Raw genomic sequence first — 26,293 nt, 5'->3', positions numbered from 1 at the left:
TCTAAACAACCAAAGTAAATATAAATCAACAACGACAATATTTAAGTTTACCTCGGTTAATGATTAACCGGTTGAGACACCGAGGTTCAACGAACGTTGCTATGTGACGAATCGAGACAACCCGGCTTGCGGTGGCGGCGAATGGGTTCGGGGACAGCGGCAAGTCTAGTCGGTGGAGTTTGGATGAGACAGTGGCAGCTTGCGACACTACGCGGTGTTGATCGGCGGCTTATTGAGGCGGTGACGTTAACTACTTTTGGTTACCGTAAAAGAAACGATATATATATCGGAATTGTTTGCGGCTGCTGCTCTATATTCCAAACCCTTTGGAGCATGTATATATATTAAAATGAGAGGGAGATGGCCATGGGCCTGCTCCTTTGTTTTGATTAAATATATATATTAATATTTATTATCATATAATAATCTTATAACTAATAAATATTAATCAAGCCCAAAAGTCTAACTCGTTTAAAAGTCTGGTCCATATTTATTTATCCAATAAATAAACTTTAGGATATTATTATTTATAAATAGTATAAATAATAACCCCGTTAATTATTCGTCAATACCGGTTAACTAATTTAAGCGGATTTAATGTTCGTTGTCCAAGGTGTAACTCTTTCGGGTCATAAAACAGTCGGCCGTGTTGACTTAAGCGGACCGATCCATATTTCCAATAGAAACAATTACAATTCATTATTGGAGCATCTGCGATGGGTGTTTTTAGCTAATGTGGATCCATCCATGTACAATACTTGGGTCGGGCGAATTATTAGATTTTTATTGTGTTTTTTGCTGGGAGATGGGCAACCAAACAAGTGATGACGTGGCTTACGTTTTTTAACTTCCATTTTACGTAGTACAACTTAACTAAAAAGTAACTTCGGGCGATAACATTGAGTAAGAACCTAAAGCACTAAACTTTGTCAGTATTTTTAACTTCTAGTTGATTTTAGGTCATTCATTTTAAATAGTCATAATAAATGAATTGTTAACATATTCACTTAATATCTTGATATATATGCTTATCTGGATTTTAAGTTGGTGGAGGATCAGATTACGAGAACAAAAAAATCATAATAAGGATAAGTGGTATTAGCATTCTATGTAACTATAACTTTTATAAACAAACACATAAAATCGATAAGTTGTGTTAAATTAACGTTGTTTTTCTTTCAAAAATCCAAGTAGCTTTTTCCTTCTTGATATGAATAAGAGGTGACAGTGTGAGTGGGTTGGGTTGGATTTGGGTGATGGGTCAGGATGGGTATGGGTCAGCATGAGTTTGGGGTCAGGATGGATTTTTAAAATAGAGGGTTATGATGGATATGGGTCAAGATGGGTAAAGCTAACCCATCTTGACCTAAGTTAAGGTTGACATACAAAGGGTTTTAAAAACCCATTAAAAAATATTCAAAAAAACTATTAAAAAAATAATAACTCAAAATATAAATAAAAAATGAAAAATGTAAAATAATTAAAAAATTTTCCCCGTCATCCTCGTTCATAAAAAAAAAAAATAAAAAAAAAAAAAAAAAAAAAAAAACTCCTTTTGTACCGATTCAGGTTCGAGTTTTTCGGGTTTTTTTACGGTTCGATTTTGTTTTTTTTCATTTCGGTCGGTTTCGGTATTTGCTCGGTTTCGATTTCTCAGTTTTTCGCTTTCGATGTTGTTTTGTTTTAGTCAGTTTTTTCGGTTTCATTTCGTTTTTTTTTGTTTCGTTTCGATTCATTTGTTTTATTTTAGTCGGTTACGTTTCAGTTTCTTTGTTTCATTTTGGTAAGCTTTTTGATTGCATTTCGCTTTTCTTTGTTTCGTTTTAGTCAGTTTTTCGGTGTCATATCGGTTTTTTTTTATCGTTTTGGTCGTTTTTCTATTTCGGTTTCGTTTCGATTCAGTTTTTTTGTTTCGTTTTAGTCAGTTCGGTGTTTTTTATTCGTTTTGATCCGGTTTTTAAATTGCATTTAGTTTTTTTATGTTTCCTTTTAGTCAGTTTTTCAGTTTCAATTCAGTTTTTTGTTTCGTTTCGGTCGTTTTTTATTTCAGTTCAGTTTCGTTTCGGTCGTTTTTCTATTTCAGTTCAGTTTCGTTTCATTTTTTTTTGTTTCGTTTTGGTCGGTTCAGTGTTTTTTGTTTTGGTCAGCTTTTCAGTTGCATTTCGATTTTTTTGTTTCATTTTGGTCGTTTTTCTATTCCGGTTCAGTTTCGTTTTGTTTTTTCAGTTTCGTTTTGATCGTTTTTCTATTTCGGTTCAGTTTCGTTTTGATTTTTTTGTTTCGTTTTGGTCGTTTTTCTATTTCAGTTCAGTTTCGTTTCGTTTTTTTTGTTTTGTTTTGGTCGGTTCGGTGTTTTTGTTTTGTTTTGGTCAACTTTTCGTTTGCATTTCGTTTTTTTTTGTTTCGTTTTGGTCAACTTTTCGGTTTCATATCGGTTTTTTTGTTTCGTTTTGTTCGTTTTTCTATTTCGATTCAGTTTTGTTTCGGTTCAGTCGATTCGGTGTTTTTGTTTAGTTTTTGTTAGCTTTTCGGTTGCATTTCGCTTTTTTGTTTCGTTTTGGTCAGTTTTTCTGTTTCATTCCGGTTTTTTGTGTTTCGTTTTGGTCGTTTTTCTATTTCGGTTCAGTTTTGTTTTTGTTTATTTGTTTCGTTTTAGTCGGCTCGAGATTTTTGTTTCGTTTTGATCGTATTTTGGGTTTCGGATGAGTTTTGTTTCGCACGTGATAGTTTGGGTATTTTGAATTAGATAAATTTTGGATAACTTGGATATTTTGTTTTGACTCATTTTAACCTATAAATGAAAGTCACTTGTATATTTCCAACCCATCCAGACCCACTTGAAGAATTTTTATGATCCATCCTAACCTATTTTTCTTTTAAAGTTTATCTATCTTGACCCAAATCAATCCATTTGGGTTGGGTTTGCCACCCTTAGATGTGATGATATAAAATTTGGTTGCTCGTTGTAATATATTTCTAAGACTTGGTCCTTGTTTTTTAAAATTTATTTAATTTCTAGAGCATGTTGTAGTTTGCGTCTGTGTGGTTTATGTTGGGTTTCGTAGGCCTTTTCGGTGTAGGCCCGGTTTATTATTTGAAGTCCAAAGGGTACGCCCGGCCCGGTTTGGATTTCTTGTTTAATAAGATACAAACCCTAAGTGTATCTCCTCTATATATTTGATGTCGTGTACTTGTAATCGTGGTCATTCAATAAAAGATATACCTAGTTGTCACCCGTGGACGTAGGTCAGTTTAGACCGAACCATGTTAAATCCTCGTGTTCGTTATTGCTTTCGTGTCGTGTTCGGTTCGTGTGTGCATTTAATCCTAACAAGTGGTATCTAGAGCCGAGGTTACGGTTATACATGGAAAAACACGATCGCAAAAGAGTTGATCGATTAGGGTTAGTCGTTGGCAGCTGTAGCCGTCAAACCCAGCCTTCGATTGAGGTTTTTTTGAAAGTAATTGACCACCATTCTATCGTCAAAGAATCGTCGGGTGGTGTTTGCTATTTGACCAGATAGAGAAAGGGAAACTATTATTTTCTTTGGGGTGTCGTGCCATTAAGGAGAAGATAAGGGTATTATTTTTTCTTCTTAGTGACCAGGAACAAGCTTCACCAAGGATTTAATTTATTTTTTTATTATTTTGGAGTATTAGGACTACAATTAGTTGACCAGAGAATACATTTTATTTAGCCATAATTAATAAAAAGGGCATAAATCGCACAGTTGGATTATTTTGTGAGGGTTAGAAGTCTTGGCAGTTTGGTCAAGGGATATATTTGGGTCAAGATTCAATTGAGCAGAGAACCACTAAATCAAGATTCTATTTTTGAAGAACCGTTGTCAATCAGAAGAAGCGTTAAAGAAACGGAGAGCCAGTTGCTAACCGCGTTTGTCAGGTTTTATCGTTTCAGTTAAAGTTTCAGTTTTCTGATTTACAGTTCGTTATTCAACTGCGTTTAAATAGGTTGATTGTTTAACGGAGTTCAGTAGAACAATCGTTAGATTCAAGCTCGTGTTGTTGTGTCTGTCTCTGTTTTAACCGGTTTTTCGTTTTAATCATTGTCATGGCAGAAGACGGAAAAGTTTCGATACAGAAGTTTGATGGACAGAAGTTTGGTTGGTGGAAGATGCAGATTGAGGCACTACTTTGTCAGAAAGACTTGGATGTAGTTTTTGAGGATGAAAAACCAGAAAAGTTGTCAGAAGCAGATTGAAAGAAGTTAGACAAAAAAGCTAGGGCTTGTATCACACTGTCGTTGTCGGAAGATGTGGTGTTTAACGTCATGAAAGAAACCACAGCCCGTGGTATGATGGAGGCACTATCCAACATGTATGAGAAGCCTTCGGCAGCAAATAAAGTTTACCTTATTCGAGAGCTAGTGACAACCAGAATGAAAGAGGGTGGGTCAATTACAACGCATATCAATAATCTTAATTCGAACCTCTCCCGCTTAGTGTCAGTCGACATTAAGTTTGATGATGAAGTTCAAGGTCTTTTATTGTTATCCTCCTTGCCCGACATTTGGTCGCAAACAGTGACTGCAGTTTGTAGTTCGTCTATAAAAATTACTTTTGATGGGATTCGGGATTTGATTCTTGGAGAAGATTCAAGACGCAGAAATTCAGGTAAATCATCAAGTGATATATTAGTCACAGTGTAGAGGTAGGGGAAAACAACGAGGCAGTGGGAGTAGGAAGAGGAGTCAGTCTAGGACTCGTAATGATATTGAATGCTGGGGTTGTAAAGAGAAGGGACACTTCAGGAATCAGTGTCCGAATGGCAAGAAAGAGGTGAACGTTACAGAAGTCAACACTGCAGAAGAATGCCCAGAGGATGAGTTTTACGTTCTTAGTGTTGAGGATAGCGTTGATGCTTGGGTGATGGATTCTGGTGCATCGTTTCATGCCACTCACTGTAGTGAAACGATGAAGAATCTTAAGGTTGGGGATTTTGGAAAGGTTCGACTTGCGAACGATGATATTCTAGAGGTTACGGGTATGGGAGATGTTGATTTGATAACTTCAGCCGGTACTTCTTGGACTTTGAAAGATGTTAGGGTTATTCCAAGTTTGAAGAAACGTTTGATTTCAGTTGGGCAATTGGATGACCAGGGTTACGATGTTAAGTTTAGGAATGAGCAGTGGAGAGTAGTCAAAGGGAATCTCGTTGTTGCTCGTGGCAAGAAAATGGGTTCGTTGTATATGGTTGATATGTCACTGAAAGGAGTGGATCCAGTTTTGGTGAAAGACAAAGTCCGGTTCACAGAATCTCGTGGGCAGAAGAAGGTTCGTTTTGCAAGTAACAAACCCAGAGCCAAAGTGAAGATTCAGGATGAACGAGCTAGGAAGGTTAAATCAGTCAAAGGACATCGTGACAGTGGGAGCACAGGTCATGTTTCAATTACAGTTCCAGGTCGACAGTGGATTAAGAAAACCAGTATTCCGGCTGTTAAAGTCTCTCCAGTGAATTACTTGCTGAATATGGAGAGTGTTTGTTCTCAGGATATCTCAGGATCCGGTAGTTTGTTTCAGTGGGAGCCGGTAGGGACAGAGAACGGGTCAGAGGCAGTTTTAGCCGTGACTGACATGTTGGAGCTCCGGGGAGCTTCAACGGGCCTTCAGGTTAATTGATGAGAAGGCGGTGGCAACTAGAATATGGTTAATGTTCGGATTACAGAAGTACAATCAGGACTGCAGACGAGAGTACTCAAGGCCTCCGAGTGGGAGTTTGTGAGTTTTGTAGGCCTTTTCGGTGTAGGCCTGGTTTATTATTTGAAGTCCAAAGGGCACGCCCGGCCCGGTTTGAATTTCTTGTTTAATAAGAAACCCTAAGTGTATCTCTATATATTTGATGCCGTGTACTTGTAATCGTGGTCATTCAATAAAAGATATACCTAGTTGCTACCCGTGAACATATGTCAGTTTAGACCGAACCACGTTAAATCCTCGTGTTCGTTATTGCTTTCGTGTCGTGTTCGGTTCGTGTGTGCGTTTAATCCTAACAGTTTATGGACGGGACAAACTTGTGATCCTAATTTAAAAAGTGAGCATGTTATTTCCATGTGGAATCAGTTTGCGTCCTTTTGTCTATCAACGCCAGATTCCTTGTTTATTGACCGTTTGCGTCCATGTGCTTTGTAATTTTTCAACACCCTCAAAATTCAAAAAAAAAATACAGATAATAACAAAATTTCAAACGCATTACCTAATTTTCATTAAAAAAAAGAAAGAAAAAATGAATAAGAAAAAACCATAAACAAAAACACTTGTTCAGCAAAAAACTTTGATACGCATATCCAATCTTCCCCGCCTCCTCGTCCAAACAATATATCGAACCTCAGGTTAGGCCAAAGTTTTAATGTCACCCTCAAGTTCAACGAAAGGTGGCTGGATGGCATTTACCATGATTCTAGATACACAAACATAAGACCATTCACATAACTAACTCTTATCAAACATAAAAAGTTAATTAAAGATTGTTAAGTTAGCTTAAATTAAAAACATTTATAAACATTATTTTCATCCGTAAATTTTCTCTTTTTCACGGTATTTTTACTATTAGTTAAAAATGATAAACAATATTTAAATATTATTTTATCTTTAAGGGTTGTGTGGTAGCTTTTTAATATCATTAAGAGTCTACCTCTTAATGGTTCATAACATCTTAATGGTTAAGAGGTAGCATTAAGAGGTAGTCTCTTAACGATTCAGATTTAAGGATACCTCTTAACCATTAAGAGCATTCCTAATAGGTTTTCCATATCCATCTTCATTTCTAAAAATTACAAAAAAATCCAAATAATCACTCCAACCCATTCTCTATCTCCAAACCTCATCTCTAAATTTTAGTAAAATGATATAAGAAGCCTTCAAATTTAGAGTTTTCTATAATACTCCATTTCCATCTACCCTTCTATAAATTTATATTAGAAATCATTTTATATTGAAAATAATAATAAGATAAATGAATATAGAGATGGTAATAAAGAATGAGTTGTGGGAGGTTATTAGAAAATGATGTATAAATTAAAGAAATTATGTTTTTAGTTAAATTTTAAAAGTGGAGATAGGGAATCCGTTGAGAACGCTCTAAGAGGTTATGAACCATTAAAAGGTAGTCTCTTAATAACCATTAAGAGGCTACCAAACAACCCATAAATGATGTGGGTGAGGGAGGGGTGTCACTCAATTACTACCTCACCCACTAATGCATAAGATACCACAACACTTCCCCGACGCCAAACGCAACATCCCCCTCTCGCTAACTGACTACCGCCCAATAGGCTAAAAGATGTGTGGTCCACCCCATGTCAACCAATCATTTTTTTTATTTTTGTTTTCATATCTTGATTAGCTAACCCCCTTCGTTAAACCAAACGTAGTGGACAGTGGGCGATATATCCACCCAAAAAGGCCTCATAGCGTCGGGGAACACCCCTCGGGCGCTATGCATGTTTTGTGGTGGGGGACGCTTCCCATAAAGCGTCGGGGTGTGGGTTGTGTTTGGTCAATTAGCCGTTTGATAATGGCTTTCTTAAAAAAACATTTTTTATATATATAAACCAAAAACCCTACAACAATTCTCACACAATTTCATAAATTCTCTCTACAAATCCTACAGATCTCTATACTCAAAACGCATAAAACGGATTCCATGTCTTCCTCTGGCATAATCAACCGATATGTTGAGAATAAGAGCACACGGCCGACGACAAGGCGGGGGGAGGCGGCGATTACGAGTGCAATTACGCTTGCATCAAAGTATATGCGATCTCTTCATTCTCGTTGCCCGGTCTTAAAAAGAGATTATATTGAAGACCGTTTGAGCACGAACAATCGTTTGATAAAAGATTACTACAATGACCCATCAAGATACAACAACCAGAAGGTTTTTAGACCTTGCTTTCGGATGACCAAACATTTATTTTTTAATGGGAAGAAAAAGACGATAACATTTACTTTTTAAGGGGAAGAAAAAGACGATTAAATTTTAATCGTTTTTTAGTTTTAATATAAATTTTAGTTATTTAATAAATTGTTATTTGCACTATATTTAACAAATAGAAATTAAAAAATAATATTGAAATAATGATTGAAAGAGGTTCCCTCCATTCACTACACCCTTTTTTGTTAAAAAAAAAACCCTATGATAGTTAAAACCCACTCATTGGCTAAATTGGTTAGTTAAAACCCACTCATTGGCTTACACTAACGTTACATGGCTTACACTCGTTTTCTAAATTGGTTAGTTAAAACCCACTCATTGGCTATGTAACATTAACGTTACATTTTAACTAATTTGGTGTTTGACGTAAAGATATCATCCTAAATTTCATAAAAAATAGTTAGATTAATAATATATAACAAAACCCACAAAGTTTGAACTTAGACGACTAAATAAGCCACACCTCCACATGGGGATGAACATCAGATCTTATGTTTTTCAAAAATTATACGACCTGCAACATTGCATATATTATAAAAGAATGTTTTAACCCCACAATGGAACACGGAATCAGTCACCTATCTACTTTCATCGGATCAACGTCCTGGCTTTGGCATTGGTTTTGACCATGATTTTGACTTTGACATTGGCCTTGATTTTGACTTTGACATTGGCCTTGATTTTGACTCTGACCTTTGTATTGTTCCAAGATCACACCACAGTTATTTAAACTTCTCGAGTCCAAAAGACCATGGTTCCATAATTTAACCATAAACATTTTCCAGCACCTGTCATAACACTAAATGTTAAAAAAACGCCAAACAAACACCCGTAAAAACATTTGAGGCAGACATAAAAGGATACCATAGCACTGGCGGGGCCTCGACCAGATCTGGACCATGTAATTTTGAGAAAGCTTCACACGCCCACGGGATATGACCATCAGCCAACACCCTGACATTATCATAAAAAACAACTTTTATCGACCGTGTTCGTTTTTGTTATTTTCATATATTTTTTAGGAGATTGAATTACCGTTGTTTCCTCACAAAAGAGTTCCAAAGGTGCATCATTTGCTTTTCGTCTGATGACACGTCAACAAAGTCATCTAGCATCTGATAAAAATTAAATTTTCTGTCAGCAATTCTATAAGTGATTATAAAAGTCATAAGACAAAATCAGAGCAGAAAACATACCCTACGGTCCTCTAAATCAGCTACATCATCATCCACTTCGTCTTCACTATCTCGGTCAGCAAAGACTTGCTCCAAAGCCATGGGCTTTTTTTTAAAAAACAAAAGTAGAAAGTAAAGATAACTAAATTGTTGACGGTGAATGAAAAATTACATCTACTAACAGAAATAAAAAAAAAACACTAGATTAATGGTCACCTGAGCTCTATGTGAGTGAAAAAATTGCCGCTTCTGCAACAGGGCTCGGCTGCAATAAATAGAATTACAAAAAAAGAACCGATAAATGGATATGCATTTTTAATATACCATTTGTTTATGAATCACTATCGTTTCAAATTTAATGGTAATACTGATTCATTGTAGTTAAAGTTTATGTATAAAATAGAGGTCGCAAGTTCAACTCATTTAGTTATGATGGGTATGTTTTAGTGTATTACCATATGTTTTATCGTACTTTTATACATTATTATTATTATTATACACTTTAATATAATAAATATAAATTATATAAAATTATATAAATAGTAGGCTCGTTTATTAAACTCAAGCTCCGGCTCGTTTATTAAACAAACTTAATTCTAAGCTCACTTGTTAAACCAACTTACTTTTAAGCTAGACTCGTTTAAGACTTTAAGCTCAGTTCGATTTGAGCTTTTAGCGAGCCGATCTCAAGTAGTTAACGAGCCGTTTAGCTCGTTTACATCCCTACTAAAAGTGACCAAACTTAACCTGACCGGCATAAACGGGTGAAGGAAGAAAGAAAATCACATACTTTCTTGGGTCGGAACGTTCGACCGATAACTTTCTTGTCTTGGCAAATTGAAGCATAGGTGCAGGTGCAATGTTACTTTCAGGCACTGACTGTGCAGGCTCGGGTTCAGCAACTGAAGGGCAGGTGGCACTTGCATCAGGACTACACGCATCAATCTCCATGTTCTCAGGTATACCTATAATTATCAATCCACAAAATATTATTATTATTGGAACATATAACTGGGAGCCGCACTTCTATAAAAGAAGTAATACCATCTGTATTGTCTATAAGCTCACTAGCTGTAGACATTGTTGAATCCAGTACAAGCGGATGCACATTATTTGCATTTTGAGTTTGGCTTTTCGGTTTCCTTCGCCTTCTGGATTTATGGCTGTAAAAAGCAGATTCCATAAATATGGAAATAATTATGTATGAAGTGTAGAAGATTAATATAATTAAAGCTTACCAATATGAAAACATTTGCTGTTTAGGATCAACAATTTCAGGAATTGTCTGAAAAAACATCATTTTAGTCAACTATAAATAAACATTTTGTATGCATTTCACACCATATTAGTATCCTGTCAAAGACTATCAACTAACCTCAGAGGTGCTTAGGTCAGTTTTCACAGATACAATCACACCCTGATATTCTTCACCAATCTGCATAATATTAATAGTATTATGTTTTGTGTCTGTAATTATTATAAGTAAAAATTAGTAACAAGAACTTTGATGGATTGATTACTAACAAAAAATTCAAAATGAAACAGATCATGCGATGAAGGCAAGTGATATTTCAGGCCCTGAAACACATTCAACAATCACATGTTATGCAAATATTGTAAGTCTACTTTGAGTAAATAATACCATACGAAGTCAATTAAAATCTACCTTGATGCTTGCACATTTCACCAAGCAGAATGGGCATGAAAAATCCTCGGTGACTGGAGAATTAAATGGATATTACACAAGTAAAAGCATCAGAAATGACAGTTATACTTTCATAAAGAAACATGAAATTGTTGTATCAGTATATCCAAACGATACCTTCGGTCCGATGCAACGTGTTGTTGTAATACTTGTAGTTGAAAACAACATTTCCTGCTCTCAACCTGATAGTAAAACCAAGTCATCATGTAATTACACTAGCACTAAATGTTATATGCCAGATAAATATCATCTAGTAACAGTATTCACAAGAGGAACTATAATCATTAGAAACTTTATGAAAGTAATAAATGCATTAGTAACTGAATTCTAGTAGCTTTATCATGTGGAATATCAACTTCTTTTAGGAATATGTATTTCATGATATAATATATATTTTGTATGCTACGAAGTATGAATTTATCGTTTCAAATATAGATCACGGAACTTACATACAAACTATTTTAAACATGTTTATGGTGATTCTGAAATGCATGTAACATATCATATTTTAATTTATTATAGTTATAAAAATAAATGAATTCCAACGACTATACCCGATACCCACCAGTAATTACCCGACAAAACAAAAATCATTAGAAACTTTATGAAAGTAATAAATGCATTAGTAACTGAATTCTAGTAGCTTTATCATGTGGAAAATCAACTTCTTTTAGGAATATGTATTTCATGATATAATATATATTTTGTATGCTACGAAGTATGAATTTATCGTTTCTAATATAGATCACGAAACTTACATACAAACTATTTTAAGCATGTTTATGGTGATTTTGAAATGCATGTAACATATCATATTTTGATTTATTATAGTTATAAAAATAAATGAATTCCAACGACTATACCCGATACCCACCAGTAATTACCCGACAAAACAAAAAACAAATCAACAATTAAACAAGGTACAACCATAGTCACATAAATCGTGGTACGCTCCAGTACGGGTACGCGGTTCGGGTACGTGGTTCGCTAAAGGTAACGTATTCGGTACGGAGGGGGGTAGGTTCATTTCGGTACGAACCGGTACGGTGTACCATGTAGTTCGGTTCGAGCCGGAATCAAAATCAAATATAAAATTTAAATATCTTATAAAAATAAAGTTATATATCTTAAAAAAAATTCCAGGCTATTGTATATATATACATATATTTATCAATAATATTACGAAGATTATCTTGTAAAAGTATATATTTATGTAGTAAAGTTTAGGGTTAAGTTTTATTAAAATAGAAAGTTGAGGGTGAAAAATGAAATTTTGTTTGAAGAAAAGACTAAAGAGTGAAATAAACAGGAGTCACGACTCATGACATCAGTTTTAGGGTTTATTTTCAGTTTCAGATCCCATAAATCCGGCCAAATCTGGAAGGCGGCCAATCGAAGAGACGCTCAATCGATGAACCATCAGTTCTAATTCGCGATTTTTGGTTCAATTGGAGCGACGTAGTGGCGATTTCTGGTTCACAGTTTAGGGTTCACTCGGATCAATTTTCCAGCGATTTGGATCGCGATTTCTCCGGCGACCGGCACGCTTGCGATTTCCGATTGGGTACAAAACGTACCAATACGAAAATCGCGGCTACTTTAGCGATTTATGTGACTATGGGTACAACTTACAAGACACAAGTGTCAAAAAAATATAAACTACCTCATAACACCAGGTCGAGGAGGATCATTATACGAGTACACATCATACGGCAATATATTCTTTGCCCCATATTCTTCGGTGAAAATATCAACTGGTACCTGCTGCAATATGCTCTTCAAAAACCATAAAATCAAATTAAAATAAAAAAAAAATGTATGTGTCGCGAGCTAAAGGGTTAAGAGCATATATACCACAGCTTCCGAGTTATAGGGCAACTGAAAAGACATACGCTTTTCCTCATTTACAGAACTCAACTGCAACGTTAAACCCCATGGTGTGAGTGAGAAATAAGTTTATAGAAGATAGAGAACGAAAAAATATACCAAGTAAAAGACCGAAAAAAGAATGTTTTGAGCTTCAAAAAAACAAAATATTCCTAATCATTCAACTGAACTTTAGCTGTAAAACAACACTTATTCAGTAACGTTTTGATGTGATATCTTATGGAACATGTGATTTACAAATAATATTTTCAATTCGATCACGGTTTACCAATTTTACTTAATACGCCAGAGCAAGCATACCTTCATAGAGCAGGCCTTCATATGAACAAACGACTTCATTTCAGATCTCCCTCCTAAACTTAATGGTGGCGCATTCTCCCATGAAGAATGAAGTGAATCCATTGGAATCTTCCCAAATAAACAGTAACCAGAACAATTCACTGACACGAAATGTAGATCAGAATACATTCACAGTATACAGAAAATAGAGATTACGATACATGCATCCATATAAATGTATGTACATAGACATATGTATAGATAACTAGATATATGTATATATATATATATCTAGGGAGAGGTCCATTACAGAAGAACACACACACACACATATAGAGGAGAGTTCTATGCAGATGACACTTCATTGCGAGAACAGAAAAAAGAAGAAAAAAATCATTCATTTTTCAAATTTAAAATACAAAAAAAAAAAATAGTTTATATGCAATGTTTATCCGTCTCTTTTAACATTCTAACAAAATACATAAACAAAATATGTTTACTTGTAGAACCTACACATGTGTAGGTTATGTGTATCATGTGTAAGGTATATTCTCTACAAACATGTAGGTCATCGTTTAAAAGTGAAAAATAAATAAATTAATAAAACAAAAGTGTATGTAAGGAGTTTTTGAAAAAATATAAGCTATTGATAGAAAAAATTAAACGATTTAGCATTGTTCTCACAATATTTAGTCTTCCGTAATGAACATCTCTCTGTACATATACATAAATATATGAAGTTATGAACTTAAAATTCGCTTATCACATATGCGTTGATAATAAAGTAGTAAGAAGATTCCGCATCTAGAGCATATCTTACATGAGTTGGAAAACATGTGATCCTCCGTTAAATCAATATTCTGAGAATTTGAGGAGTCAGCTGCACAGAAGATAAAAACTCAAAACCGCTACAACCTTAAAATAACGATTCTCTGAATATAACAAATACTAGAACCAATGCCATACCACAGCTAACCAACAATATCTCAAGAGATCCAGATTTGATCTCTTTCGATAACTTATTCATCTCAGAGAGAAGAAATTTTGCTGTCTCGGCCCCACCAAAAACCGTCAACTTACGCGCGCGCTTAAAGCGATAAACAGCTGTAGTCTGTGTCTGAAAAATATAAACAAAGAAAACGAGCCATTTCGCATAAAAAAGTAAACAAGAAATAGCAAAAAAAAATTAAGCGTGAAAAGTAAATAATAAAGGGTAAATTTGTAATTACCTCCACACTTGTAGTAGACACTGGTCTTGCCAATAACACGTAAAGAGGAAAAAGGGTCTGAATTTGAGATCCATCGGCAGAAGTCGTAGCACCAGATGTAGATACTGATATTTGTATCCTACAATACAGAAAAACGAAACCGATATCTTTCAATCTGTATAGGCCACTTGATGAACCAGGAATATTAATGTGAGACCCGATACTAATATAATTACGAAAGAAAGCCCTAATTTGTATTAAAAGCGTTGCGCGGCTTGCCCCCAAAAAGATGAGAGCAAATCTAGACAGTATATTCAATAATAAGAGCAAAATCTAGTCATCGATACAAATAACTGTGAGTTTGATGTGGCGATTCTTGCCTTTTTTTAAGCTTAGCTTGTAATTTGTAATGCAGACATCTCTGAAGAAATAAGGGCTGCAAAAAAAAAAAACAACACATGCAGATTTATGCATCAACACTTAAAGGTCATGTAATATAATGCATGTAGCGGAGAAATGTATGATTTGTATCAGATCCAGCCAATATAGGGCAGTTTCATATATCCGCCTCTAAACTTGCAAAATTACATATTTCCCCAAATCATGCTCAAAGTGCATTGTACCTTATGCATTGAAAACTAGTGTTTTAGAAAAATATGTAATTTTGCAAGTTTAGAGGGGATAGATTTAAATCTCCCACAATTATATACTTCCGGGCAATATGTATCAATCATAGAGTAAAATATAAACGACTATGTAACCAAAAGAAAGGACAGGTCAAAAAAGATTACATTTCTAACAGCGCGCCGTTGAAGGATGTTGTATAATTCAACAGGTTTACAATAAACTGACAAGCTTTCTTCAGCTGCAGCTTGTTCCTCCTGAGTCAAATCAGCACGACCTTCATTGCGACACATCTGGTCTGAGCTTACAGAGTAACTGCAATTGAAAACACGTTTCTTTTCGCATGAGTTTGACAACAAAGCACGAGATACCCAAAAGATCCGACATATATATGTACATGGTATTATAACATGACGAGTACGTCTATTCAGTAATTACTTAAAAAGAAAGAAAACAAATAGAACCACAAAAAGAATCTCATAGACAATCAAAAAAAGCCTAATTACACAAATAGAAGATATGAAGTAGCTTGTAATGCAAGATAAGTACTTGGTTTCACGAGCAGCTATGAATACGCCGGGCATGCTTGTTTAGACAATGCCAGGTTGCAACTTCATAGTTATCTGCACCTACTTGGGGAAAGTCGGCTTAGGCCCCTGCAAACCTGAATTTAATAACCTAATGAATTAGTCCTGTTTATAACGAGCACTTCCCATGAAGGAGAACACGATCATAACATAATCACCATGTTTTGCAATATTCTCCTTGATGCCTCCATTTTAATGCGATTTTTATGAAAATCACTCTTTTTTAAGTGTGGAATCTACAATATAAATGCCTACATTGTTGTATAACCGATATTTACACATCCTATCATCAGGTTCTCTTCTTATATCACACCATGACTTTCTTGCCCCAAAATTTCCTTTCAAAAAATGTGTGCAATCTAGATTGATTAATGTAATAGTTGTTTAAAAAAAGAAACCCGGCGCTGTACACCAAATTCAAATCTAACAAATTGGCAAACATTTAAACTTCAAACGTCAAAAAATTATCTAACAAATTACCAAATGTTTACACATCAAAAAAAGTATATCCAACAAATTATCAAATGTATAAACATCAAAAAAATCAGATCTAACAAATTACCAAATGTATAAACATCAACAAATATACATCTAACAAACTACCAAATGTATAAACATCAAAAAAATCAGATCTAACAAATTACCAAATGTATAAACATCAAATATCAACAAATATACATCTAACAAACTACCAAATGTATAAACATCAAACATAAACACTCTGTGCAAAATTACATTGACAGAAGCTAACACAATTCTATATAAAACACGATGCTAACAGTTTCCAATTCTGTGTAATTACTTCAATCGAGTGTATATAATGAATGTTTATACGAATCGGAACACAAATGAATTCATCAGATACATCTAAACAATAATCACTGATTTCTAAACGATAAACACTACAATAATCAAGCATAGGAATCGTTGATCTAGATCGATAAGCAAATGATAAACGAATTGATCGCGTAATTTGAAGAGAAGAATTATTATTATTATTATTACCTTAAGAACCCTAATTTTGATTTTGGGGGAAAAAGGAATAAGAATAGGATAGATAGATAGATGTTTGTTGGTTTAAAAACCAACGGCGTCTATGACTTGTTGGTTATGACTTATGAGATTTAATATTATTATATGTCACCTAGAATTTTAAACCTACTGTTAATAGTACGAGCATGTTTGGGATTCCTTATTTTACCTCCTTATAGTTTTTCATTAAGTTAATAAGTTACAATATTATTGTTCAATGGCAGAGCACTCACTTTACTAGTGAAAGGTAGGGGGTTCAAACTTCACTATCACCAACTTATATGGGAGATATGAGGGATGACCCCTGGGGCTTGCCAGGGTTCGAGTCATGATCTCACCCGGTTTTATCGGCTCCTCGTTGTCGTGCCATTAGGCGGGTGTGAGGGTCGGGTTTTATCCGATGAATCCCTCAATAGGGTGGACCGCTAGGGGCTTCATCCGTCCTGAATAGTGGCCGGCTCGGGCTACCTTTGGCCAATGGGGGCCGCGTACGAAGTACCCAACGTTACTAAGTTGGTCGTTCAAAAAAAAAATAAGTTACAACATTGTAACTTATGGAACTTTTCCTCTCACATCAAAAGCAATCCCAAACACATTATTACTTTTCAAAAAATTTATAAGTTATAAGTTGATAAAAATAAGCAATCCCAAACACCCTCAAAATATATTTTGAAAAATCAAATGATTCATACTAAATCATTGGAACATTATTATTATTATTATTATTATTATTATTATTATTATTAACCTTAAATTTTTTTTTCACATTAAAATGTTGAAAGTTGGCTTATTGTTAAGTGGTTCAACATTTCAGTTGAGCTTTGGGTATTCGATGAGAGATATCTTGAAAGCTTACAATTTGATGGTATGGGATAAAGTTTATGAGGTTTTTATTGGGTATGTGATCATAGCTTGTTGTAGTATCTGAAAAGCGATAAGTGAAAAGGTTTTCGGAAGAAAAAAGATCAAGATAGAATGGATAATTGGAAAATCAAGACGCTCAGAATCCTTTTGTACGTGATAGATCTAAATGGCAATCAATAGATTGGCAAATTTGTGTAACTTTGAATTCATGTATTCCGGTGGTAGTTGGTGGGTTGGCGATGCCTCTCCGACTTGTGGAGGGTGCCTTATTTGGCGTTTCACCCGGTTATCTATACAAGTTTTTGAAAAGAAAAACAATAATTTGATATGATGAAAAGTTAATAAAACTTGTTTCATATGGATCAAAATATTATTTGAAACTATGACTATGATAGATAACCTGTCATGAATAAAAAGAAGTTGCTTGAAAATAAAGAAATTCAATAACTCATATCAAAATTAGGAAACAAGTTACAAAAGAGTATGTGAGTGAGAAAAGAAATTCGTGATACATATCAAGATCACATAGAAGTTATTATTGTTACTTTGTGATCAATTATACTTAGCTCTTTAGTTAAATTTGTGTTAAATGTTTGAGTAAACGGAAGTATCAAACACGGTTAAACAATTGATTGATCGAGAAAATCTAATAACAAATAGAACAAAATAATATGTGATTGCAAATACCATAATCAAAAGTATTTGAAATATAGGAACGAAAAAAACCACAGGTAATATTTCCACATGAGTAGTAAATATTTCTAAATCCACTAAGCTTATGTTACATGAAATCAGTGACGGATTCAGAAACTTTTGCTACGGGGGGCACAAAACGAATCAAGTAAGAAAATAGGTCGGGTCAAAAAGAACAAGGTCGACCAACCATTATGGAGATCCGAAGTCATGAACTTTCAGGACACATCGTCATTATTACAACCACCATCGCACAGTGGCTGAACTTAAATCGGCGGACCCCCAAAAAATATGTTATATTTGTATGTTTGAATTAAGGGGTTCCAACCAAATAAAACTAATATTATTTAAAACTAATGAATTAATACTTACACTCAGAAAACCGTATTTATCTATCGAATGGTGAAGAGGTAGGTCCCAGCAGAGCCCAGTTGGACCCGCAGGACTCACCTTGAAGAGAGACGTCTGCGCAGAAACCAACTGGATCCGCAGGACCCACCATGCTCAGAGACGTGACGTCCTTACGCGCAGTACGCAAGCTGTTCCCGCAGGAAATGCCTCCCAATGGTGAAGTACTCCGTCTGTTCCCGCAGCTGCGGATACAAGCCATCAGGGAAGGCCACCCGCGCAGCAAGGCTACACGCACAAGGCACTTAGCTCTCAATAATTCAGTTGTCACCTGAAGGAATGAGCAAAGCCGGGAACAATCCCGCACAAAGGCGGGAGGGGGAATACTCCCGCCCAAATAAGCCAGTCCGTACGATACGGGAAGATCTTTTGTACTGTACCTGACGAGGTATGGGCAAAAGATCTGACCTGAGATACGACAGCTCATTGACAACAGTATGGCGAGCAGCATGCTCTTGTACTGTATGTCACTATTAGCCGCTACCTACTCACCAACTCCTGTCACACCACGTGCATAGCCTGCAGTTGGTGGAAAAGGAATAGTACACAGCAGGCCTGGTCATTGTCAGCCGCTGCCTACCCACCAACTGCCAGCATGGCACGTGCGTAGGCCACAGTTGGTAGAACAGGAATACTATTCAGCCGGCTATACCCTCTTGGAAACCTACCTTCGGCTATAAATACCCCAAATGGTATGATCATCTCATACTATCTTGTATCTTACATATTATACCTGATATCTACTCTAGCAATCTCTTAATATACATTTATATTCAAGAGCAATCTAGTCTGATTCTCACGCCGGAGGGTGGTCACAAGGAGGAACCCCCCCCTTCTAAGTGACGAGCTCACGGTGTCTGTTTTGCAGGTTATCAGAAGAACCATCTTTGCCGGGTCTAACCCCTCGTGGGAAACATCTATTTAACCCCCAGATTAACCGTAATCTGCCTGGGGTCGATTAGTGTTTCTTCATTGGCGCCATCATGACAGCAGCTAAATGCTTTGCGGAAACGGAGAAGCAACTGGGTAGAGATCTCCCCCAGAGCACAAACCTCTACACCCAGAAAACAAGAGAAGACAACGTCCTTACCGCCCGACTAAACAAGAAGCGGAAGCTAGGCATTTGGCAGTCAAGGGTAAACTTTGACACCTCATCCGGCTTGCAACATCGGTTAGGCGGAAGGGATAACGTACAGTCGAACCAGAACTCCAGATGGACGCCACTCACCAAAAGCGTCACCGAGATATTCGCCACTGAGGAGCTCCCATGGCCAAAGGCTCCAATAATCCGACATCGTCACAATGCTGATCGGAGCAAATACTGTGACTTTCACAGGACAAAAGGCCACAACACTGAAGAATGCACAGACGTAAAGGACATGGTCGAAGCATTTGTCAGAGATGGGACGCTCGCGCACCTCGTGGCGTAATGAACGCTGAGCAGGCTGATGCGTGTAGAACCCCAGCTGGGGAAAACACGAATAAAATTGCAGCTTCAATGTTGGAGACTACATACTGCGTAAACAACGAGATCCCGAACCAGGTGCATATCGGCTCGATGGCACTCCCATCCCAACAACATGGAAGGGAGCTCAATTACACAGTTTGCATGTAGATCAATTCCAAATTTGTAAAGAAAAGGCCCAGAGCCACTTCTAATGGAAATGATTCTCCTTAGAACATCGACGCTGATGATTTTACATTTATACTTATGAACTTTCCACACGGATATGCCGTTCTTCGCCGCATACATAAGTGTGAAAGTCGTTGCGTGGGGAAGGCGGCAAAACCCGCATAAACCCAAAAAAAGGCAAACCTTCACGCAGGTCAGTTAAAGGTAAAGTTCAGTCATCCCACTAAATGAAAGTGCCGGTCTATCCGCACGAATCATGATAGAGGAAACTGAACACAACCTATTAACAACCGCGCGTCGAACGGTTAATTTATTCAACACTGATGCCGGTACTCACCGCATAATTATGTAGAAAGTCGTTGCGTGGGGAAGGCGGCAAAACCCGCATAAACCCAAAAGACGGTAAACCTTCACGCAGGTCAGTCATAGGTAAACTTTGGTCATCCAGCTAAATGAAAGTGCCGGTCCTAACCGCACAAATCATGAGAGGAAACCGAACCTATTGACAACCGCGCGTCGAACGGTTAACTTATTCAAAATATAAGAAATTTCTAAAAGGATGAGGAAAACATCCACGCAGGTCAGATATAGGTAAAGTTTAGCCATCCTACTAAGTGCAAGTGACGGTCTTACCCGCACAATCACGAACGAGGAAGCAAAACTTCAACCTATTATCTACCACGTTCAAAGGTTAACTTATTCTAAACACTTAGAAAATTTCAAAGGAAAAGATGAGGAAAACTTCCACGCAAGTCAGATTAGGTAAAGTTTAGCCATCCTACCAAGTGCAAGTGACGGTCTTATCCGCACAATCATGAAAGAGGACGCAAAACTTTAACTTATTATCTACCACGTTGAAAAGTTAAATTATCTAAAGTACTAAAGAAATTGCTAAGTTAAATCAGAATATGCGTGAAATAAACAAGGCAAAGGATTGGCAAACAATCTTTATTCCATCGAAATTCAATTATTACAAAGATTGCTGGGTACATACCCGCATACAAAAGAAGCTTTACAAAAATAAAAATCTACTCTAATGGTGGAAAGGGATCTTCAAGGTCAAGCCTCAGGACCACTACCACTTGGACCCGCACCATCCGTAGAGTGTGGCGGTTCAAGGAAAGCTTTAAGGATAGCTAGCCCATCATCAGCAGCGGCAACTTCGTTTACCTTCTCCACCACCGGATGCGGGAAGGCGGCATACTGATTCACTGCTTGGTCGTATACAGCTTCAGTATCCACATCAAATAAAGGGAAGTTGGAAGGCGGGACGCCTTTCTCAACGAACCCTAGACCAAGCAGGAAGCCGGCCTTTTCCCCATCCTCATGAGAAGCGTTGAGGGCTGCGCTCATAGCATCGTCATAAGACGTCTCTGTGAAGACCCGATGCACAACCTACAAAAAGAAAAATAAGTATCAAAACCTTTTCTATTTACAAAGAAAAGCGTAAAGACATGAAAAGCTTACCTGAGACAACGCTTCTCGAAGAAGCCATTCCTTGGCAACCAGAGCTTCTTGGAGGGCGGCTTGAGCTTGGTTACAGGCGCGTTCGGCTTCACTTTTATTGAGGTTGGCAAGCAACACTTCCTTTGCAGCAGCCTCTTCAACGCCCTTTAGCTTCCGCTCAGTGTGGTCAAGCATGCCCCTCTGGTACAGGATCTCTTGGAGCTTCTTCGCGTCCTCCATCGCCAAGGCATCATGAGCCTGTTGGAGCGCCTCTAATTTAGCTTTAAGTTCCTCATTCTCGAGGCGTAGAGGCTCAGCAACAGCTTCAGCCTTGGTGGCCCTTTCAGTTGCGTTCCTAGCAGTTTCCTTAGCCAGCCGAAGCTGTTCGTTAACAGCTTGGGCAGCCTTGGAACGGGCCTCGAGACGGGCCTGAACTTCAACTTCAAGGGCCTTGAACGCCTTCTCCTTCTCCGCAGCAGCCACGGAGAGCCTCCTATTCTCCTCCCGGACAGCCCGCGCCTGAGCTACTTCTTGAATGCGAGCTACTTTTAACTTGTCGTTTTCACGACAAAGCAGCTCGACGCGCGGCTGCATCCGGGCCAGGAGAACCCGAAGCTCATTGGTTAGCCTACCCTCCTGGTAGCTAGCCATGGCTTCCCCCAACGCACCACTGGGAGCTGCGTGACGAGCCCACTCCACGCACTCCACAGGTATGCGAAGGGTTGTTCCTCGGCGGATGTTCCATCGTGGAACATACACTTCATTGGAATCCGACACTGCAAAAAACAAAAAGCAGTTAGGAAAAGATGATATATAAAAAAAATAATAGGCCAAAAGAACCCTACGCACCTGTAGGGTCAATAACAGGCCGATAGCCGCCAAACCCATCACCTGAACCCAAGGGAAATCCGTCCAAGAGGTTAGGTAGATGGGAAGGAGGCAGAAGTTGGCGAGAAGCCCCATGCATACCTGAAGGATCGGCCGTCGTTGCCGATGACGGAGGAGGCATGGTGGAGGCCGCCGCGGTCGCCGCTGCGGAGTCCGAGCAAAAGTAACCGCCGGCTCAGTGAAAGATGCGGTAAATATGGCACAGACAGCCGGCGGTGATGTCATCACAGCTGGAACAGTTGGCTCAACGGAGTGAGCAACTGAACCAGCGGAAGCAGGCGCAGGCGCAGCCGCCTGGGTCGTCGCCTCAGGTAGGCTGACCAAGCCTACCGTCATGGGCGGAGAGGTACTCCTCCCCGCTCTACCCTGGAATGCGGTAGCATCCACGCCTGCACAAGGAAGATAAGTATTAATGATGGAAAGCTATGAAGTTAAAAATAAAGGAAGTTTGTACTTACGGGTTTTCTTGAGCCTAAAAGTGCGGACAGGCGGGGACGAACCCGATGTAGCCGGCCTCTTTGCGCCGCTCACCGTCGTCATCCTGGGCTCTCCGGAGGTGACAGTCGCAGCCTCCGGAGCAGTGGTCTTATCACCACCGGGGTTCCCCGCCACCTCCTCGCTCTCGGTCTCTGAGTCAGACCGAGGCACCGGATCGGCAGTGGAGGCCACCTTCGCCTTCCCCTTCCCGCCGGCGGCCTTCTTCTTCCGCACCAACGGAGGACCATCTGCGGATTCCTCATCAGAACATAAGATTAGAGGAATTCCAGCAGAGGTTTCAGCATTGAGGGGTCGAGGGTTGAATAACGCCTTACCTGGCCGCCTGGCGCTCAGGATCTCGTGGCCTGGCGGGTAGACCTCCACGAACCGATCCGCCATCTGTTCAAGGATGGGCAACTCGTTCTCATCTAGAGCACGAGTACCCATCCCGGCGGGACCATCAGCCTCCCGCGGATACAGGAGCGACTGCAAGTCGTTCCCCTCTGAAATAAAAGAAAAACAGTTAGAAGACAAACCTATATAAACAAAGTAAACAGAGCATACCGTAAGGAACAGAGTTCAAACCGTATTCGAGGACGATCGGGATCTTTTGCGCATCCGCATCCTTCCATACCCGGCTCATCCCGAGCATCACCATCCCGGACTCCGCAAAGCGGTAAACCGGAGATTGGACTCGGGATATCTTTGAAAACCATTCCGCCTCCTGGTAGTTGGAGGCGTGAAGGCTGGGAAGTGCTTGTCCATTCTTGAACTTCATGGCAAGGGGGATGGCGCGAGCGGAGATGAAAAAGAACTCCCGCTTCCATGAACGAAGACTGCGCTCGGTTGCGCAAATCTTCAAACCCTTGATCCGGGTTATCAGGGTATACCACCCCTGGATGCACCTCCAAGAGTAGAAGGTCATCAGGCGGTCGACGAAGGGCTCAATGCCCAGAATCCGGCACACCCACTCGAAGTGGCGAATCTTCGCGATCGCCATCGGGTGCACCTCGGTCAGGTGTACACCGTGCCTCTCTAGGACACGGTACACAAACTTTGTCAACGGGAACCTAAGATTCCCATAGACAAAGAATGCAGCATATACCCCGATCTTGCCTCTGGGGGCATCATACACCGTCTGATGAGGTTCAGGAAACTCAGGCTATAGAGACTCGAGCATGAACTTCCTGACGATGTACTGATATAGATCGACAGGCAGAGCACACTGGCACTCGCCAGCAGTACTCTTGTCATCGGCGTACACCCCAGCCTCCTGGGCTGTAGCCTCAAGATTGTGAGAAGACATCTTGCAGGTATGAAAAAGAGAACGATTTCAAGAGAATGCTCGACTGAAAAGATGAGTATTCGCCGGAAATCGTTTTGAAGATGAAGAGAAAAGTGAAAGTGTGGATTACAAAGAACCCTCTCCCCCTTTATATACTAATCGCAATTAATGCGATGAATTTAATGCGGAAGAGAGAGAAATCGCAGGTGCAATGAAACTATGACACGTGGCAAAAAGCAAGCTGGCAACAGCTGTTGAAAGGACGCATACCATTAATTTCGCGGCCACGCGCCCGAAAAATCGCGCTCACGCGCCTGAAAAAGCGTCTGGAATGACCAGGTACTGTCACGTCACCATAACTTCCTGCACGTCCTGACACAGTCAGAAGAAACCGTCGCACGACGTTTCAGCAGTTTGGACTGTTCTTATCCTTTCACCAACTCTTCGAATTTCAAAAAAATTCAAAAAGATTCAAAAGTAAGCGGGAAAATACCCCTTACCTTGGCAACCAAGTAACTGTAACACAGGTGCGGGTACAGTGTTAAGGCAAAACCCTTCACATACTTAGCACCTGCAGGGAATTGAAGCCAAGAATACCTCGGCAACCAAGTAACTATAAGACGGGTGCGGGTACAGTGTCAAGGCAAACCCTTCACATACTTAGCACCCGCAGGGAATTGACGCCAGGAATACCTTGGAAGTAAAGTAACCGTAAGACAAGCGCGGGTACAGTGTTAAGGCAAAACCCTTCACATACCTAGCGCTCCGCAGGGAATTGAAACCAAGAAGGATCTGGGCAATGCTTGCGGAAACGGGAATAACATCCCCGCATAGCGGGAACGTCGAGAACTACATTGTTTGAAGCTCCAAGATGGAATTGGTGGTTTTAACATAATTGATCACTATGTTCAAAACTACCAAAACCTCATGGAGAATCCACACAAATGGAACTCAACGCTCCTGACTTGCGAGGAGGTTACAGACCTACCCGCATCATACCCAAAAATCAAGCAGGAAAGTCGGGAATTTCTGTAAGTGACATAAGGACTTCCGCGGGAAGAATCCCCATGGAAAACCTTAAAACTAAACCCTTTTCAAAACCCTTTGCTTAAGTCCAAAAGTTCACCTCACTTTATTAAACATTCATGAGAAGAACATTGGACTGGGGGGACTTGAAGAGGTAGGTCCCAGCAGAGCCCAGTTGGACCCGCAGGACTCACCTTGAAGAGAGACGTCTGCGTAAAAACCAACTGGATCCGCAGGACCCACCATGCTCAGAGACGTGACGTCCTTACGCGCAGTACGCAAGCTGTTCCCGCAGGAAATGCCTCCCATTGGTGAAGTACTCCGCCTGTTCCCGCAGCTGCGGATACAAGCCATCAGGGAAGGCCACCCGCGCAGCAAGGCTACACGCACAAGGCACTTAGCTCTCAATAATTCAGTTGTCACCTGAAGGAATGAGCAAAGCCGGGAACAATCCCGCACAAAGGCGGGAGGGGGAATACTCCCGCCCAAATAAGCCAGTCCGTACGATACGGGAAGATCTTTTGTACTGTACCTGACGAGGTATGGGCAAAAGATCTGACCTGAGATACGACAGCTCATTGACAACAGTATGGCGAGCAGCATGCTCTTGTACTGTATGTCACTATTAGCCGCTACCTACTCACCAACTCCTGTCACACCACGTGCATAGCCTGCAGTTGGTGGAAAAGGAATAGTACACAGCAGGCCTGGTCATTATCAGCCGCTGCCTACCCACCAACTGCCAGCATGGCACGTGCGTAGGCCACAGTTGGTAGAACAGGAATACTATTCAGCCGGCTATACCCTCTTGGAAACCTACCTTCGGCTATAAATACCCCAAATGGTATGATCATCTCATACTATCTTGTATCTTACATATTATACCTGATATCTACTCTAGCAATCTCTTAATATACATTTATATTCAAGAGCAATCTAGTCTAATTCTCACGCCGGAGGGTGGTCACAAGGAGGAACCCCCCCCCTTCTAAGTGACGAGCTCACGGTGTCTGTTTTGCAGGTTATCAGAAGAACCATCTTTGCCGGGTCTAACCCCTCGTGGGAAACATCTATTTAACCCCCAGATTATCCGTAATCTGCCTGGGGTCGATTAGTGTTTCTT

At 39.2% G+C, this 26,293-nt stretch overlaps 1 protein-coding gene across 6 annotated transcripts; it reads right to left on the bottom strand.

The window, feature by feature from the left end:
- Positions 1 to 8,503: 8,503 nt before the first annotated feature.
- On the bottom strand, positions 8,504 to 16,533 carry LOC143630550 (polycomb group protein EMBRYONIC FLOWER 2-like). 6 transcript variants are annotated; one of them, XM_077099539.1, is made up of 23 exons: positions 16,424 to 16,533; positions 15,381 to 15,495; positions 14,999 to 15,146; positions 14,588 to 14,643; positions 14,229 to 14,346; positions 13,966 to 14,116; positions 13,820 to 13,879; positions 13,021 to 13,160; positions 12,688 to 12,750; positions 12,497 to 12,609; positions 10,951 to 11,015; positions 10,795 to 10,847; positions 10,653 to 10,706; positions 10,504 to 10,563; positions 10,367 to 10,413; positions 10,173 to 10,291; positions 9,919 to 10,093; positions 9,345 to 9,393; positions 9,150 to 9,233; positions 8,989 to 9,068; positions 8,818 to 8,907; positions 8,650 to 8,741; positions 8,504 to 8,619 (listed from the first exon to the last, which is right to left on the bottom strand). In XM_077099539.1, exons 2-23 carry the CDS (start codon positions 15,413 to 15,415, stop codon positions 8,528 to 8,530), a joined length of 1,944 nt encoding a protein of 647 aa, XP_076955654.1. In that variant the 5' UTR covers positions 15,416 to 15,495; positions 16,424 to 16,533; the 3' UTR covers positions 8,504 to 8,527. The 6 variants fall into 6 exon arrangements, with proteins under 6 accessions (XP_076955654.1, XP_076955650.1, XP_076955652.1 ...); XM_077099535.1 differs by having other exon boundaries at positions 8,504 to 8,741; XM_077099537.1 differs by having other exon boundaries at positions 8,504 to 8,741; positions 12,497 to 12,597.
- Positions 16,534 to 26,293: the final 9,760 nt, after the last annotated feature.

Source organism: Bidens hawaiensis, unplaced genomic scaffold, assembly GCF_021521415.1.
Source record: "Bidens hawaiensis isolate Kalapana, Puna unplaced genomic scaffold, B.hawaiensis_p1.1 tig00005681_1, whole genome shotgun sequence".
Classification (NCBI taxonomy): domain Eukaryota; kingdom Viridiplantae; phylum Streptophyta; class Magnoliopsida; order Asterales; family Asteraceae; genus Bidens; species Bidens hawaiensis.
Note: the sequence above shows the minus strand (reverse complement) of the source record. Positions and strands in the feature narration are given on the sequence as shown.